Source organism: Urocampus carinirostris, chromosome 7, assembly GCF_059441175.1.
Source record: "Urocampus carinirostris isolate Australia breed hairy pipefish chromosome 7, RoL_Ucar_1.0, whole genome shotgun sequence".
NCBI lineage: Eukaryota > Metazoa > Chordata > Actinopteri > Syngnathiformes > Syngnathidae > Urocampus > Urocampus carinirostris.
In genome coordinates this window covers 41,700,098-41,717,788 of record NC_142355.1, presented here as the reverse complement: position 1 = coordinate 41,717,788, position 17,691 = coordinate 41,700,098, and the positions used below count along the sequence as shown (strand labels likewise).

At 40.8% G+C, this 17,691-nt stretch overlaps 1 protein-coding gene across 1 annotated transcript in view; it reads right to left on the bottom strand.

The window, feature by feature from the left end:
* hipk2 (homeodomain interacting protein kinase 2) overlaps window positions 1-17,691 on the bottom strand; it is a 173,896-nt gene that overhangs the window by 45,406 nt on the left and 110,799 nt on the right. The window contains exons 6-7 of the mRNA XM_088341004.1: window positions 5,745-5,929; window positions 5,495-5,657 (exon numbers count right to left, since the gene is read on the bottom strand). Coding sequence (XP_088197130.1) covers window positions 5,495-5,657; window positions 5,745-5,929 — 348 coding nt within the window. The remainder of the gene's footprint in view (window positions 1-5,494; window positions 5,658-5,744; window positions 5,930-17,691) is intronic.

The following is a 17,691-nucleotide window of genomic DNA, read 5'->3' as shown; positions in this document are numbered from 1 at the left end:
CTGGTGCCTGGAGGGTACCAGTCCAACTACGGCAAGATCCTCAGGGCTTTCAGGGACTGAAACAAATCCCGTCAACTATATTCCTGGGGGAAAACCGTGGCTTTATCCACTATCAAGGGCAACCGAAACTCTGTCGCAAATGTGGTGAGCATGGGCATCTGGCTGAGGTATGTGATCGAATTTTTTGTGGAAAGTGCAGAACAATTGGACATTCCTTTGAGGAATGTAGCAATAGAAGAAAATGCAATCTCTGTGGAGCCCGAATTCGTTTGCTAACAAATTGAAAGCTAGGAAGGCAGTTAACAAAGACAACAAAGACAATGAAATGATGTCAGACAACAAAGATAATGAAATGAATAAATGTCACAAAGACAATGAAGTGAATAAAGATAACAAAGACAATGAAATTAATAAAGTCATGGAAATACAAAATGAAAATGAACAAGAAATTAATGAAGTTATAGAAATACCCAATGAAGATGAACAGGAAATGAATAAAGTTATGGAAATACCCAATGAAATTGATCAAGAAATGCACCAAGAAATTGGACAAGACAAACAAATTGAAAAAACAGATGTACCTACCAAAACCCCTGGAGCAGAGACCAGAGAATCAAAATTGAAACAGGAAGAACCTGGAAATTCTAATTCGATTTCTCATAAAATACCTGAATTTGGACATGACAAACGAATAGAAAAAGCAACTGCCACTCCGAAAACACATATTAATCAGGAAGGGCCTGGAAGAGAGTTCAAATTAGCAAATTTGTTTGCTACGCCATTGCCGGGATTTGGAGAAGACAAACAAATCGAAAAGGCGAATGACTCTCCAAAAACCCATACGGGCACTGGAAAGAGGAGTAAAAGTAAGACAAAATTGGGAGTGGTGAAAAAACCAGAAACAAAGATAAGAGATTTAGAAGAAAGCCGATTGCCGGTGAATAAGCCCACAAGGGAACTGTATGAAGTTGAGACGGAGGAAGTCGGGGAGGGAACAAATCTGACCCTTTGTGGGCAAGGAAGTAAGAGACCCCTTGAGAGGTCCTCTGGCTCACCCCCTAACCCAGAAAAAAGGGGAAGACCTGGAACCACAGACAGAGAGTCAGAGGGTCCCAGAGTTTTCCCCGGTGAGTCTCAAAATGAGGTACTACTCTTAAGTGATCTGTCTGACACAGGTGACACTCTCGATGATCTTGATGATCACCAAAGAATGGACTCAGATCCCCCGGTTTTGTCTAACTAGTTTAAATACTTTAACAACAATTATGAACATTACATTCTCTACTATCAATGTGAGAAGTGTGAGATCAAAGGTTAAGGCTCACAGTGTTTTATCGTTCTTAAAAACTATCAGAACAGATGTGTTTTTACTACAGGAATGCTGCATCCCCTTTCTAAAAAATTATAAACAGTGGGAAGAGATTTGGCCATATCCGTCATTATGGAGTGGCTCGAATGAAAACTGTAACGATGGGGTAGCCATTTTAATAAACAACCCTCAACTCATCATAAAGGGGAGTACTGTGATGAGAGACGGACGCGCAATCTTAGCAAGACTTTCTTATATAGGGAATGATTTTAACCTCATTAACATATACGGCCATGCCGACAGACAACTCAGGTACGAACTTTTAGAGGACATCCAGTCGCATATGCTAGGCCATCAACCACTAATTGTGGGAGGAGATTTTAATTGCATCCTAAGTAGGAAGGATAGAAAGAGGGACGATGAGGAGTTTAAAGTAGATAAAACATCAACTTTATTACAAGACATGTGCCGGACATTTAAACTGGTGGACTGTTTCAAATCCATACATCCAGGAGAGGAGGGCTTCACCTGGTTCAGTAGTGACAATGCCAGAGCCTCTCGAATAGACTACATATTTACGAGGGGTTTAGCACAGAGTGATGCAAGATTAATTCCAGTTTTTTTTCGGATCACTTGCTACTGTCCTGCTCTTTCTCATTTCCTTCAGGTATGACTGTTGGGAAGGGTTTGTGGAAGTTAAACTGCTCCCTGCTGGAGGATGAGGCTCTAGCCGCACAATACAGGGAGCTGTACAAAGACTGGCAGACCCTTCAAGACTGGGCTGTCGGTAGTTCGCGCCCCGGCCGAGTCATTCCTAAGACTTAAAAAGTGGTCGGCGGCGCCCTCTGTTGGCTGCGGCTGCATCGGCTCGCTACAACGGGTCAGGTGCAATCGACATTTCGTTCTGTGTACATTGTTACACAGAATGACAATACAAGGAAATTATTATTATTATTATTATTATGATTCACGAGCACAATGGTGGGAAATGACAAAGAAACGAACACAGACCTTTTTTAAAAATGCAGGGAAAAACAAGAAACTTAAAGAGATGAAACGCATGTCGGGACTACAAAGAAGACTCCAACGCTATTTCATCCTAACAGAAAAGGGGATGGACTTTAATGATGAAATCAAAGAGACCAAACAAGAACTAAACGCTTTGGCGGAAATAAAGAGCAAAGGCATCATAATAAGAAGCAGAGAAAGAGAAATAGAAGAAGGGGAAAAATGTACACGCTACTTTTTAAAAAAAATTATGGGCAAAAATGACGGGATTTTTAAACTTCAAAACGAAAACGGGCAAATAACAAAGGAAAGTAGTGAAATAACCAGATTGGTCGAAGACTACTACAAAAAATTATTTGAAAAGAAAGAAACATATGAGAATGAAATGGGGCATGTATTAGATCATATTTCAAGATCAGTGCGTCAAGACCCCTTTTTAACATCGGACTTTACCCAAGACCAACTGAATGATTGCATAAAGACTATGAAAAAAGGCAAACCACCCGGGGAGGACGGACTCAACCTCGAATTTTACCGGACTTTTTGGGATATTTTAGCACCAGATCTGTTAACTGTTTTTAACGAATTTTCCAGTCGAGACCATATGCCAGACAGTTTCAGAATAGGGATAGTTACTCTATTGCACAAAAAAGGAGACAAAATTGACTTAAAAAACTGGCGACCCATAACGCTTTTAAACGTGGACTGTAAAATTTTCAGCAAGCTTCTAGCAACACGAATGTCTGTTGTCTTGGGAGACTTGGTTGATCCAGACCAAACCTGCGCCATTGTGGGAAGGAAGATCAGCGACAGTCTCATGCTGATCCGTGACACCATTTGTTATGCAAGAGACAGAAACATGCGACTAGCGGTCCTAAACCTAGACTTTGAAAAAGCCTTTGATCGAGTCTCGCACCAATACCTCTTCAGGGTATTGAAAAAATGTGGTTTTCCCCAAAAATACATCAAGTGGGTAGGACTGCTATACCGAGACATCTACAGCAAATTCATGATTAACGGGAATTTATCGGAAGCAATCGAGATCAACTGCGGTGTACGTCAAGGTTGCCCTATGTCTCCCCTTCTCTATGTTCTTTGCATTGAACCTTTGGCACAAATGTTAAGAAAAGATAGATTTGTCAAAGGCATCAATATCCCAGGAAGTGGGGGACAAATTACCAAGTGTGTTTTGTACATGGATGATTTTAATATTTTGTGTACTGACCGCGCATCTGTTGAAAGAGCCCTTGACTTGACTGACCTGTTTGGGAGGGCGTCTGGGTCAAGGCTAAATAGAGAAAAATCACAAGTGAAGTTTTATGGAATGTGGAAAGAGACAGAAAAGGCAGGACTCCCGCTGACGGTGTTAAAGACAGACCAGAAAATCCTAGGGATAAAATTCAATGCGGATGGAGGAGGCGAGACCAACTGGGATGACGTGACAAGGAAAGTTAAGCAAAAACTTGTTTTTTGGTCACTAAGAAAACTGACAATAGAGGGGAAGGTCCTAATCATCAAAGCGATCATCCTCCCAATGCTTTTGTCAATCAGTTTAATTTTTATGCCTAAAAGAAACGTGCTGTTACAACTGGACCGAGCCATCTTTCGCTTTGTCTGGGGCTCAAAGTGGGAAAGGATAAAAAGAGATACAATGAAAAAGAAAAAGGAAAAAGGGGGGAAAGGAGTGCCTGACCTCCAGCTTTTCCTGGGAAGCAAATATGTCTCTCTCCACTTCCAAAACGCTGTGGGCCCACCCAACAACCCGAAAAGTCAAGCAATGACCCGTTTTTGGATGGGCTCATATTTGCGGAAGCTAAAGCTTGTACCAGACAATCGTTTGATTCCAGTTTCGTTTAACTTGCCACCAACACATCTCTTTATTCGGGATTTTTTGAAAAAGTTTGATTTGGAAACACAAGAATGTCACACTTTACAAAACCACAGGGCCCTTATTGCTATTGTGCAAGAGCGAGCTACAGTAAGCCCTGTGCGGGGGCTTGCGTTTGGCGAATCCACAACGGTTTGGAGCAACGTCAATCATCCTGCCCTCCCAAACAGACTACGAGACTTGTCATGGATGGTGGCTCATGAAGTTCTCCCAGTCAGAGCTGTAATGCACCATCGAGGAATGTCAGCGACTTCGACGTGCCCTCGACCTGGCTGTGGCGCCCAGGAGTCGGTGAGGCACCTTTTTTGTGATTGCAGCGCTGCCCAGGTCTTGTGGACAATGGCCGAACAACTAGGAAAGTTCCCGGACTTGCCAGCAGGAGAGGTCCCTGATGCACAGTACGTGCTTTACGGGGTGAGTCGGTCGAGGAGGCCTCGGAACGACTTTGCCAGGGACTGGCTCACTCTCGCCGCCATCAAGGACGCCATCTGGACCTCCAGAAACCTGCTGGTATGGAGGTGCAGGCAGATCCCCCCCCGTGGCTGTGCTCCAAATGGCTGCAGATACCATACAATCTGCGAGCGGCGGGCCTAGGACGCAGCCATAAAGAAGACTCGTATGCACCCACCCGGAGGGGGGAGCCGGAGCTACACTGTGGGAGTCCCGGCAGCAACGGCCTGGGTTGTGGAACCCAGAAGGGAGAGGACCCACGCAGAAGGGAAAGGACCCACACAGAGGACTGGAAGAATGCTGCTTGGGAGGGTGGGATGGCAGAGCTATGCCCTTGCACAATAGTATTGCCTTTTACACGCTGGTTAACTACTGTTAAAAGAAAATGACTCTGAAATTGTTTAATTGATGTTGAAAATGTCAGGAAAAAATGTTAAAACGTCATATCGTCACGTCATATTGTCAAATATAAAAAAATTGTGAATATGCTTGATGGCTGTGTTTTGCTGCTGTTGGTGTCAGTGGATTTGTTCAGACCGAGGACAATCGACTTTGGCCTGGACGGATCTATTGACACTAACAAAGATGTTATATAATGAAATTGTGAATATGTTTGATTTTCGAGAAGGTTTGTTCAAACCTCACTTTGTGTTTGCTGTTAAAAACGTAATATTGGAATATAATATTGTGAATGTGCTTAATTGCTGTTGAGATTGTCATGATTGTTTTCTGTTTTTAGTGTCAATAAATTTGTTCAAACCAAAAAATTTTACTAATAGGCCACCTTGCCTATATATAGTGTATGATTTGTCACTAAGAGTATAAGTGTTACCAGTCACCTGGCTGTGCACAGTGTTGAGCTGGTTGTTGAAGGTCATGGTGAGGTTAGTTGAGGTGCTGGGGGCCACGTGGGTGATGAAAGGCGTCTTTCTCTGGTTAACCGTGTCGTACATGTTGACACGCCGCTTACAGATCTCCATGTTCTGGAAGCATGATTTCACGCTAGAGGTGACAAAAAGGGAATGAGTTTATGAGTGGCGGATGCAATGATGCCCTTAAAAGATTTAATTTGATGAGTGCAGGCCGTACTGTGTGCTGTGGGGGAAATCAAGGAGGTGTGACATCTTAACAAAATGGTGGTTGAGGGTTTCAATAGGCGTGATTCTTTTGTCTGCATCGATGGTCAGCATCTTGGTTAACAGGTCAATGAATTCCCTCCTGTCAGCTTTCTCCGCCAGCAAGTCGCTTCCTTCTATATCTGAAGTCATGTTTACCTGCGGGCAGCAAATATCAGCACATTTAACTTTCACAGAAAGTTCCATGTTTTTTTGAAAGCATAAAATAAAACTTTTCATCTCACTTTTTCCGAGGCTCGTACACCCTAGTGATGGTAAAATTCAAGCACGTTTTAAGCACTTCCAAGGCCAATGTTTAATTTTTTTAGTACCTTCAAAGGAAGACATCCGGAGCTGATTAAAAATTATTGGTTGACTTTGATGGCTATAATAAAGTCGCTATCTTGCCACTAGCACATACTTTGGGCTATTTTGAGCTGTTCCTATCTATGAGCTACAATCATTTGTATCAATGGGCTGCTATAAACTGACATGAATTCTGCCAACATGCTTTAACAATGCATGTGCAGCTTGGCTGCGTCACACTTGATCACAAACATTGAAAGGGCTCTATAGGTGTTGGGTAATTGTTTGGCATTTTCAAGGATTTCGTGTAGTTGTTTGACTTTTTATCTATTTATGATTAAAAAGATAATTTTTTTTGTATTTTACATTTTTATTGTAGATCTGTAAATATTTTAATTTATATTCCATGTGTTTTTCAGGGATACCCTGCAAATCATGTTAAATTACTAAATAATTTGGTGCATAATTTTTTACTGTTATTTATAATATATTATTAAAAAAAAATTGAGGAGCTGTTTGGGACTGAAAGTACTCTTCTCAGTGAGCCGAGTGGTCTAAATAGATGTGCGACCAGTGTGTGTGTGTGTGTGTGTGTGTGTGTATGACGCTTCATACGCGATAATGACAAGCCACTGAAAAATTATTCATTTATTGCTGGGTCTAGAGTCAGACTACCAAGAAACATGGCAATGGCAACAATGTCAATAATTTTCAAGCACTTCATCGAAAATTCAAGCATTTTCCTGACTTTGAAAACGTAACATTATACTTCAAGCATTTTCAAGGATTTAAAGGACCCGTACGAACACTGTTTTTCTCAAGCCTGCATAAACCTGAGCGGCCCAGAGGGGGGCCCTGCCTGGCCTTTGCCCCTTGGACAATGGGGAAAAAAATAAAGGCCGAAGCACAAACCATGACCCCTCACCGATGAGGCCTGGCGCACACCAACCACGAGCCCTGGATGGTTCGTGGATAGTTCTCTCCCTGTCGAACGGCTTAGAAGTCCGCAATATCAGCTTCCAAAACAAGGTGAAAAATTACAACTTTCTTAATGGACCATGAGGCCCTCCCCTCCCTTATCAGAGGCTTTTGTTTTCAAAAGTAATCAGAGACTAACCGTTTCGGTGTTCTGGGGCAAATTTTTCATTCTGACACGCTATGAAGTAACTTCTGATCCTTGAAATAGGTTAATTATCTTAAAATAGGGCTTAGTGATCAGAACTTTTAATTGCTACGAAAAATTTCCCTCCTCCCTCCCCACACGGTTCCTTCCCTTTTATTTGTTAGAAGCACAGGATTTTTTCTTGTCAACAAAGTTTTTTTGACTTTATTTCCCTTGCCATGTAAAAAAAATCATAGTTTTTTTAAGAATCAAACTGCGTTGCATTATTTCTTTGTGTGTTTATATATTTTTAGTTTGGACTGATTAATCATATCAATATCAGTAAACTGCAAAATCTGCAAAAAAATTAAAGCTCAAATACGATATGTTTGGTGGATTGCTTCTTTTAGAATACAATGAGACTGTATTTTGGGGAATGATTCTGGTGGAAAATCATTTTCACCACCCCATGGCTGACTCGGTAACCACCAAATTCAAAATCAATACATTGGAGTGCAGACAAGTCAATTTGCAACAAGCACCTTTTGAGCAGCTGTTGCAGGAATGGCACAGAAAGACAACTATTAACCAAACATTTTATCAACATTTATCATTCCCCTTTTCCTTCATCATCATTTGTTACTAAACCAAATGTTCTCATGAATCAAGTTCCATTGCGAAGCAGTTGCACAGAAAAACAAACAAACAGATGGAGCCATGTCGATAAAAACATCACACCATTAGCGAAGGGAATGATTTATTACAACCCCTTTGCTCCCTGCCAACAAGTAAACTAAACAATGTGGAAAAAGGTTGTACTTGCTGTTCCTCAAATGTTGTGTTTAAACAAGCGCCAAGGTCATGATATAGCTGATCTATGCTTATGCCAACAAGATTGTCAGGCACTGTGAAGGCGCCGAGAGCAGACAGGCAGCCTTTTTTCCGGTGGCATGCGGAGGAACAGGTCTCCTTTCATAAAGCTACTGGCGCTTATCTGCAGGCCTGCTTCAGGGCCTATCAGATGTCCTGCCAGTCACCACCGCCAATCTGATGCCATTCTTTTCCCTCATGCATGTTATTCAGGGTTTAGGGACACACCTCTTGGAAGTGATAACGGATTAGAATGAGATGTCAGGAGGGGAATAATCATCATTTCATCATCGTTTATCACTCGGGTGAAATAGGACTTACTGTTTTTATTTGTGTATAACGCACCTTTTTCTTTTCACCTTGAAAAAACCCTCAAAGTTTGGGCGGGCGTTACAATTGAAGTTTTCGTGCAATAATTGACCAGTCAAAAAATATCGGTGACCATAATTGCAAAAACAATGGATGCAACAGAATTCAAACCCTGGTCACTTCAGTAAGAGTGGCGAATCCTAACAACTGGTCCATCTGTGATATAGATCAGTGGCCGGCATATTTTTCTGTACCACGGACCACTTTGATGTCTGATTTTTTTCGTGCCTTGGCCCACTAATATCATTAGTAATAGTAATTAGCAGATGTGGGTAGCTACCGGTTACATTTACTTCGTGAATACGTTTTGGGACATTTTGTTCTTCTAGGAGTACTTTTAATCACTATACATTTTACTTTTACTTGAGTTACATTTGTGAAAAAAAAAAAAAACTGTACTCCTGCCAGCCTACATTAGGCTACATTTAAGCCGTTACCTAAGTCAAATCCACTCCACGTAAGTATGCGCATTTCCCCCAGTCCTCGCTTGTTTTCCTTTCTCCTGTGTCCCCTGAGTGAGAGTCGCAGTGTGGCCCAAGCTCTGCCCCTTTTAAAGGGGCAGCATCAGATGCCAAGCCGGTGGCTGCTTTAAAGCAAACCAGCGGGTGTGTGATCAGCCATGGAACCCAGAGGTAAAAAGATAACAATAGCTGCACAGAAATGTATTATTGGCTATACCCTTTCAAAATGTTATTTTATTTTTATTAATGCATGATGGTTATAGTGCACTCTTTTTTTTGCCCAGATCAGGGGCACATTATGCACATTTGTTGTTTTGTCAAATCCTGAAAATAAGAATGAATAAAAGATCTGATTTCTTATTTGGATTTCTTCAATTTTATCAAAACAATTAAACATTCCATAATTCAATAATATAGTGAGTAGTCACGTCATTCTCCATCTCCACATTTCCTGCATCTAACTTAGTCACTTTAATAGTTGGCTAATTTGATATACAGTATAAGGCATATGTTACGTTCATTAAAAGGCTTATGGAAGGATTTTACATTTTTGCAGATCCTGACCGATTAGTTTTTTGTTCCAATATGTCTCTTTCAACATTTTGGGTCACCGACCAATGAGCTAATCTTTTGTTGAATAACAAATACATACATTGTAAATTTTATGTGTATTGTGTTCATAGTATACGTTGCCAATCAATTATTTTAATCATGGCTGAACATATTTGACGTTTGTCACTTAAAATGCTTAGTTTGAGCTGAGAAAAAGTAAAGCAACACTTTATACCGTATGAACATGTGTTTTACCCTGGAGTCCCCTGTCTAATCTCGTTGCATAAAATGTTTCACAATGTTGATATCAATGAAAATAGAGACACTTCAAATTCTCAATGAATACATATGGAAGTAGATGTGAACTTACAGAATCAGAGCCATGAGCCTTTAGCAATCATCAATATTATTCACCTTTCTTTTATGAGCTGTGTCTATTATTCAATAAGATATTCATTTAATTATCTCCTGAAACAACACAGCTTTAGTGCTTCATAATGAGACACAGAGGCTCTGTTTTGAATAAATTGATGAATATGGCCAGAAGGAGGAGTTATGTTGGCCTTGCATGTGAACATCTGTTGGATGGAGGCACATCTGTGTCTTGAGGAGAACTGACATGCCACTCAGGAGTGAAGACAGGGGCAGCAGATGGGGTATGTGACATCGAAGGAAGCGTGCTCTCTTTTACGCCGCAGTGCTGACCTTGTACGTGGTTCTCCAGCTTCAGTGAATTTGTCAATAAATTATGTCAACAACAGAAGCATTAAGAGCACAAACCAAAGAGTCTTTCAGTTGTTGTACATTCAGCATTGTGAATTACTCCACATTGCATATGCAACAATGAGAGTTCCAATTGTCATAACAGACAAAAAGTGTGTTTGAGGAATGGCTTTTTCCCTCAGCGTGTTCGTTAGTTTTGGACACTGAGAAAGCAGGTGTTCAAAATAGAGCCTAAAACACATACAACTTTCAACAAAACTGCTTATTACAGAATATATTTTAGGCATAAATGAACCAAAAGATAATAACTGTAGTAATTCACTTGTGCTAAAGCTGACGAGTTCTACCATGAATTTTATACTAAACGGGCAGATTATCATGAGGGAGAAGGAAATGCATTGAAAAAGTAATGCCACCAGAGGGAAGTGTAGGCGTCATTTTTAAGCAGACCCATTGAGAAACATGGCAACAATTTTCAAGATATTACAAGCACTTCAACTAAAATTCAAGCAATTTTTCATCCTTGAAAAGAAAAAACAGAAAAAATTCAAGCATTTTTAAATATTTTGAATACCCATACTAAGTTAAACATAAAACGGAATTGTCACAATGTCTTACTGATGACCACCCCGTGATCTTTGTGGAAATTTTATTCAAGACTCTCAAATCTTAATGAGAAAGAAAGGTGATATCATAAATAAAACACAACTGAAGTTACTTAATTACAACTAAAAAAATGAAGAGGTTCAATGCCGGAGTGACGAATTGGGAAAAACGAAAGATTTCCCGAAGGGCCGGCTTATTTCAAGGTTGATTTTGGGTTAGCTGGATGATAAAAATAGATGTAACATGTATCCGTCACTTGCCCCATCTAACCTTACTCATGCATTCATTCTATAGTGAGCTATTTGGCCACATTAAGCCCAACAGATACGGTGAGTTTTACCAACTGGGGAAATTTCCCCCTTTTAAATTTAAATTGTTTTTGCCTACCACCACTCTTCTTTTCTCATCTCATCTCATCTCATCAGCTACACCGCTTATCCTCATTAGGGCCGCGGGGGGGCTGGAGCCCATCCCAGCCACCTCCGGGCAGTGGGCAGGGGACACCCTGAACTGGTTGCCAGCCAATCGCAGGGCACACAGGGACAGACAACTCATTCGCTCATTCACACCTAGGGACAATACACCTGAAATGCATGTTTTTGGAATGTGGGAGGAGACCGGAGTGCCCGGAGGAAACCCACACAAGCACGGGGAGAACATACAAACTCCACACAGGAAGTCTGGAGCTGGATTTGAACCCACGACAGGTTCCCATGACATGAACTGTGCCGCACAAGCGCTAACCACTGCGCCGCCGTGCTATTTACCGGTGTTACATTGGCTACCTAATGTGTCAATTATCATTTGAATGGATCACTATTGGCTAAAGTTATTCGGAGGTCAAGGGGCGGATCCTTTTTATCATTGACAGGCTGCCATTGGCTTAAACGGCAAAACAAAGCCGGCAATAGGCCGAAAAAGATGAATGTTTATAGCACGTGGCTGACGAAAGCATTTTTTGCTATTCTGTATTTTCTTCTTTTCTGTAATGCTAAAATTAACGCAGAACACCAGGAATGAGCCAGGTACGATGGATGGCAGAAAGATCCTAAGTGGAGCAGAAAAAGCCAGGAAAAGAAACGCATTAAAGAAGGACGGTTATCATTCATGCACTCATCTTGCACTTTTTTGCCTGTCATCTGTGTGTGCCCGAGTGTGTGTTGTGCTACATATTTGCAGAGTTTAGCAGTGAATTACCTTTACCTGGTAGCTCCTCTCACTGAAATAAGCTAGTAGTGATGTGAATTCCGTCTTTTTTTCAAGAAACGTGTGTTTCAGCTTGGCTCACTAAAAAGAGCCGGCTTTTTGGGTCCCCAAAAGCTTCTGAAGATTGTTTTTGTTGCTTTTATCCATATATTAAAAAATGCTATGTAACATTATGCACAAAATTACTTTTGAGGGACAAATAAAGCCCCAAAAAAATAACAATGAAAAAGGAAACAACTGGAGAAAGAAAAAATAAAAATAAAAATAAATAAATAAAAACTAAACAATAAAAAACACAGAAAAATAATTAAAAGACTAGAAAAATCAAAAGAATACAAAGAAAACTAGAAAAAGCATGCAAAGAGCAACACATAATTTGAAAAGATGAAAAATGCTAAGAAAAGAAGTAAATGGTTTAGGGGGAAAATAACAAGAAAAAATAAAAAAGGAAAGAAAAAAAGATGGTCCTCTCACAATATAACTACCTCACAGATGCCTACCATGTCATTAAGCTGGCATATAGTTCCTGTTAACCCTCTCCTGTACTCAGGTTGCATGTGAGCGGAGCCACACTCCTTAAAAAGTGTAGAGATTAGGCTAGGAAGCTCTCTGTCTTTTGGAGGGTTTGATGCTGATGTTTACTGAAAAGGAAATTCTCATGTCCATAACAATGACTATGTCATCAAATTACAGGGACCAGTGCATTGCTTCGGAGGATTTGGATGTTTTAAGTAGCCTACTAAAAATGTATGTAATAAAGCCTAACAATCCGTTGGGAAGACAAAAGCAGCTTTGATTTTAAATTAATGGTACTTAACAAGTCATCTATATCAGAAACTTTATGTGAATTTCTATGAATTAAAATAGTAAAGTGTTTCCTCTTAACTTATCAACATATACCTGAATTTCTTCCCAATAAAAATTCATCATAAGAGCTAGCTGCTGTTCCATTCATTCAAGTTCCTCCTCCATAGCTAAGTAGGCCGGTAAAAAACTCCAGCCCTGAAGAGGTTATAAATGAAAAATGTATGTTATCATGATTAAATATGTGCAGCGACTTATTTCAATATTACAACATGTTCCACTGAAGAATGCAAATCAGTATTAATGTACGTTATAAAATTTCTGCCATCCAAGTCAAGTCACATTTATTTATATAGCCCTTAATCACAAAAATGTCTCAAAGGACTGCACAGGATTACAATTACACAATTACCTGATCTTAAACCAACATGCGGGCAAGGAAAAAATGGAAAGCTCAGCGTGAGGAAAAGGCATTTATTTATTTATTGCAAGGCCAACATAACTCCTCCTTCTGGCCATATTCATTCCATAACACCGGGGCCCGGTTGGAGAACGCTCTCGAGCATGCAGACTCGGAGTCACAAGTAGGCCGGCATTTTCCGAGCGCAGACTCCGTGCAGGAACATAGGGGGAAATCAAATCAGAGAGATAAGAGGGTGCAAGTCCATGCAAACATTTATATGTTAATAAGAGAACCTTAAAGTCACATCTTAAGTGGACTGAGAGCCAGTGCAAGTTGGCCAATACAGGAGTAATATGCTCAAACTTTTTGGTCCTAGTCAAAAGTCTAGCTGCTGCATTCTGAACCAGCTGCAAACTTTTGATGCTAGACATCGGAAGACCAGAAAGCAATACATTACAGTAATGAAGCCGAGAAGTAATAAACGCATGAATTAAAACCTCTGCATCTGATTGGGACAGCATCGAACGAATCTTCACAATATTATGGAGGTGGTAGAAAGCTATTCTAGTAATATTTTTCAAGTGTGACTGAAACGACAGATTAGGATCAAATATAACACCTAGATTTTTGACCGAGTCACTATGGGTGGTATTACATTTGTCTAGGTTCAGGGTAGTGTTTGAAAAAAACTCACGACATTGAGCTGGACCAATAATCAACATTTCAGTTTTTTCTGGGTTAAGGCGTAAAAAATTAACATCCATCTTTGAATCTCAGTAAGGCAAGCCTCCAGATTTTTACAACTTAAATGTCCAGTTGTCTCCAGTGGCACATACAATTGAGTGTCATTTGCATAGCAATGGAAACTAATATTATACTTGCGGATAATGTCACCAAGCGGGATCATATAAATACTAAAAAGAAGGGGGCCAAGTACAGAACCTTGTGGAACACCACAGGGGACATTAGATTGCTTAGAGGTCAGATTGCCATAGCATCCTGTCTGACAGGTAGGACCTAAACCACGAGACTACAGTTCCTGAGATACCAATGCATTCCAGACGAACCAGTAATATGTTGTGGTCGACAGTATCAAAAGCAGCACTGAGATCCAGCAGCAGTAACATTGATGAGGCACCGGAATCTATTGCTAAAAACAGATCATTGGTTACTTTAGCCAGGGCTGTCTCAGTAGAGTGATTTGCCCTAAATGCTGACTGGACAGTTTCAAAGAGGTTATTTTCTGACATGAAGTCATTTACCTGCTGTGCAACGACTTTTTCAAGTAATTTTGCAAAAAATGGCAGATTTGACACTGGCCTATAATTACCTAGGCTTTCTAGGTTAAGGTTAGGTCGCTTAAGCTTGGGTTTAATGACTGCAGACTTGAAGGCTGCAGGAACAATACCAGAGGATAGCGATATATTAATAATATTTAAAACTTATGATCCTAAGATCCCAAACAGATCCTTCACCAGTGAAGCAGGAAACAGATCAAGCAGGCAAGTAGTTTGTTTGGCCCTACTGACCATCTCTGTTAGACTATCAAGGGACAAATCATTGAAACTGGAGAATGTTTCTGAACAACCGCCGACAAGGTCCTTACCTAACACCTCCACAGCTTTGAGATAGGGGGAGGTTACAGAGCATTCTTTTAAAATTTCAGTCCTGATTAGTTGAATCTTTTTATTAAAAAATTCCATAATGTCATTAGCAGAATAAGTACAACTATTTGGGTTAAAATTGTAGTCTGGTAAGTTTCGCCTCTGTGTCAAACTAAAATTTCGGATTATTCTTATGTTTAACAATAATCTTAGAGAAAAACGATGCTTTAGCTGAGGCAAAAGCTACTTTATATTTCAGCAAGCTGTCACACCAGGCCAGTCGGAAGACCTCCAGCTTCGTAGTGCGCCATTTTCGTTCAAGTTTTCTGCAACCTTGTTTTGACCTGGTTTCTTCTGTAAACCAAGGTGTATGCTTCTTAGGTCGAATTTTATGCCTTAGGGGCGCCAAATAATCAAGAACATTAACCAAAGCAGTATTGAAGTTGTTTGTAAGTGAGTCAACAGATCCAGTGTACGAAGGGAAGGCTGCTGTTACCGTAGGTAATAGTTCCTTTGAAGCTAATTCCATTGTAGGGCGGATATTGCGACTGCTAAAGCCTAAATTTTCCTTATCACAGTAAACATTAAACAGCACCTCACACTTAACAAGATAGTGATCAGAGATGGCATTAGGATAAGGTAACACTAACATTTGAGGCCACTACGCCACGGGTCAGAACGAGATCTAGAGTGTTCCCATCTTTATGAGTGGGCACATCAACTATTTGATTGAAACCAAATGTATCAATCAGTGACTTAAAAGCAATTGCAAGTGATTTTATGGGGAGTTTATGTGAACATTAAAATCACCAATAATTACAACATTGTCCGCATAAGTTACTAAGTCTGTTAACAGTTCCGAAAATTCATCCAAAAATTTGAGTATGGTCCAGGTGGGCAATACACAACAACTACATAAATTGGTGTTGACATTAAGGACCTCATAACAAGTGCTTCAAAAGTTTTAAAAACAGTAGGGGTGCCAGGAGTAAATTTCAACTTACCTTCCGATATAAGAGCAACGCCTCCACCTTTTTTGCATGGTCGTGCCAAGTGCGAAATCACAAAGTTAGGGGGAGAAGCCTCATTTAACACTACAAACTCATTTGGTTTTAACCAGGTCTCACAAAGGCCAATAAGGTTAAGATTGTGTTCATTAATTAGGTCAATGACAAGTAAAGCTTTGGAGGCTGGTGATCTAATACTCAGCACTGTGGACTGAGCTGAAACCTTTCCAGAGTTTTGAACCTTAATGGCAACCTTAGTGGTAACCTCCACAGGACCTTCCATTAACCTTCCATTAAGGTTGCAGGTCTTGTGCCTTGCATGACGGCAGATGCGGCCGAATTCCATACCACAGGAATATTGTTGACAGGAGGAGTAGCAGGATGACTATTGGTAGAAAATAATGTTATTTCTTCTCCCTCCTCACCTAACAAGGGAGAATCAGAGGTAAGAAGCACAGAAGAAGATGCTATAGAAGAGTACAGATCAGGGTGTGTGGTGCAGTCAATGGAACGCTTTAAACTACAAAAACTATGTGAATTGCATGAATCTAGCATAGCGCTAGTTAGCTCTAGCGTTACATACTCCACACCCGTGGTTACAGGTTCACTTATCACCTGTGACCTGGCCTGCACTAGTGTACCCCGTCATGGAAGGCTTAAACAGTAATCTATATTTTTAGAAAGAGTGAGAGCACCTTCCCAGTTAGGGTGAAGGCCGTCTCTCCTCTGCAGGTCAGGTTGGCCCCATAAGCAGGCCAGTTATCCACAAACCTAAATCCCTGCTGACTACAAAAACTTGCCAGCCACCGGTTTAGCGAGAATAGTCTGCTAAACCTCTAATCATTGCCTCTCGCAGGCAAGGGGCCAGAGACAATTACTCGATGCTGACACATCTTGCTGGCGAGATTACAGGTCCTAGCAATATTTTTCTTTGTAATCTCAGATTGCCTCATTTTAGCATCATTAGAGCCGAAGTGAATGACTATATCAGTGTAGCTACCTGTCTTGGTGTCTAGATTTGCATGTCAGCTCCCTCAAATTAGCCTCAATGTCGGGTGCTCTGGCCCCAGAAATACACAACCGTGGCTGGGGTGCTAAGCTTTATGTTACGGGTGATGGAGTCACCTATAACTAGGGTGCGGGAGCCAGTAGACCGGGGTGGAGTGGGACTAGCTAGGGGGCTGAACTTGTTATGTGTTTGAATTGGCTCACCGCGATTAGCATGCCGTTTAGGGCTAGTGCTAACCGGACTAGCAGGTTCGCTACAACTCACGCTAGAAGTGGTAACATTTTCCTTTTAAACTGCTCTAGCTCACGGACACGTCCCTCTAGAAGAGCTACTTGTCTACGGAAGTGGGTGCAACCTTTACAACAACCCATACTCACTTGTGAGCAGTCGGATGCCGAAACAGCGTCTTAGCAGCCGTGGGAGGGGTTGCCCTTCACCAGCGATCGGCAGCACAGCGACTTTAAAACAATTGTGCGCGGCACTTACCTTGCACCAATCATCTAAAATACTTACCTGAAACTTTTCAACTGTACGAGATAAAAAATCTCAGTCCAGAATTTTGCTATGGTAGGAATCTGAATCAATCTCGTAGTCGCGACGACGTGAGCAATGTTCCCTCTAATTTTCCACGGGTCTGAGCGTTCACACAAAGTCGGTGCGCAGCGCTTGAAACAACAGTGAGCAACCATAATCCCAAGTGTGGCAAGATAATTAATTATCAAACATGTCCAAAACTTGACATTCAGCTGAGTTTCCGGCAATGCAAATTATTTTTCTCTTTTGATCGAATTGACTAATGTACTATTGCAAAGGTTGTACGGCCTACAAACGTCATTTGTTCTTACAATTATTTCACAAGATATCCATTTCTTTTTATTTCCTGATAAATTTTGTCGCAT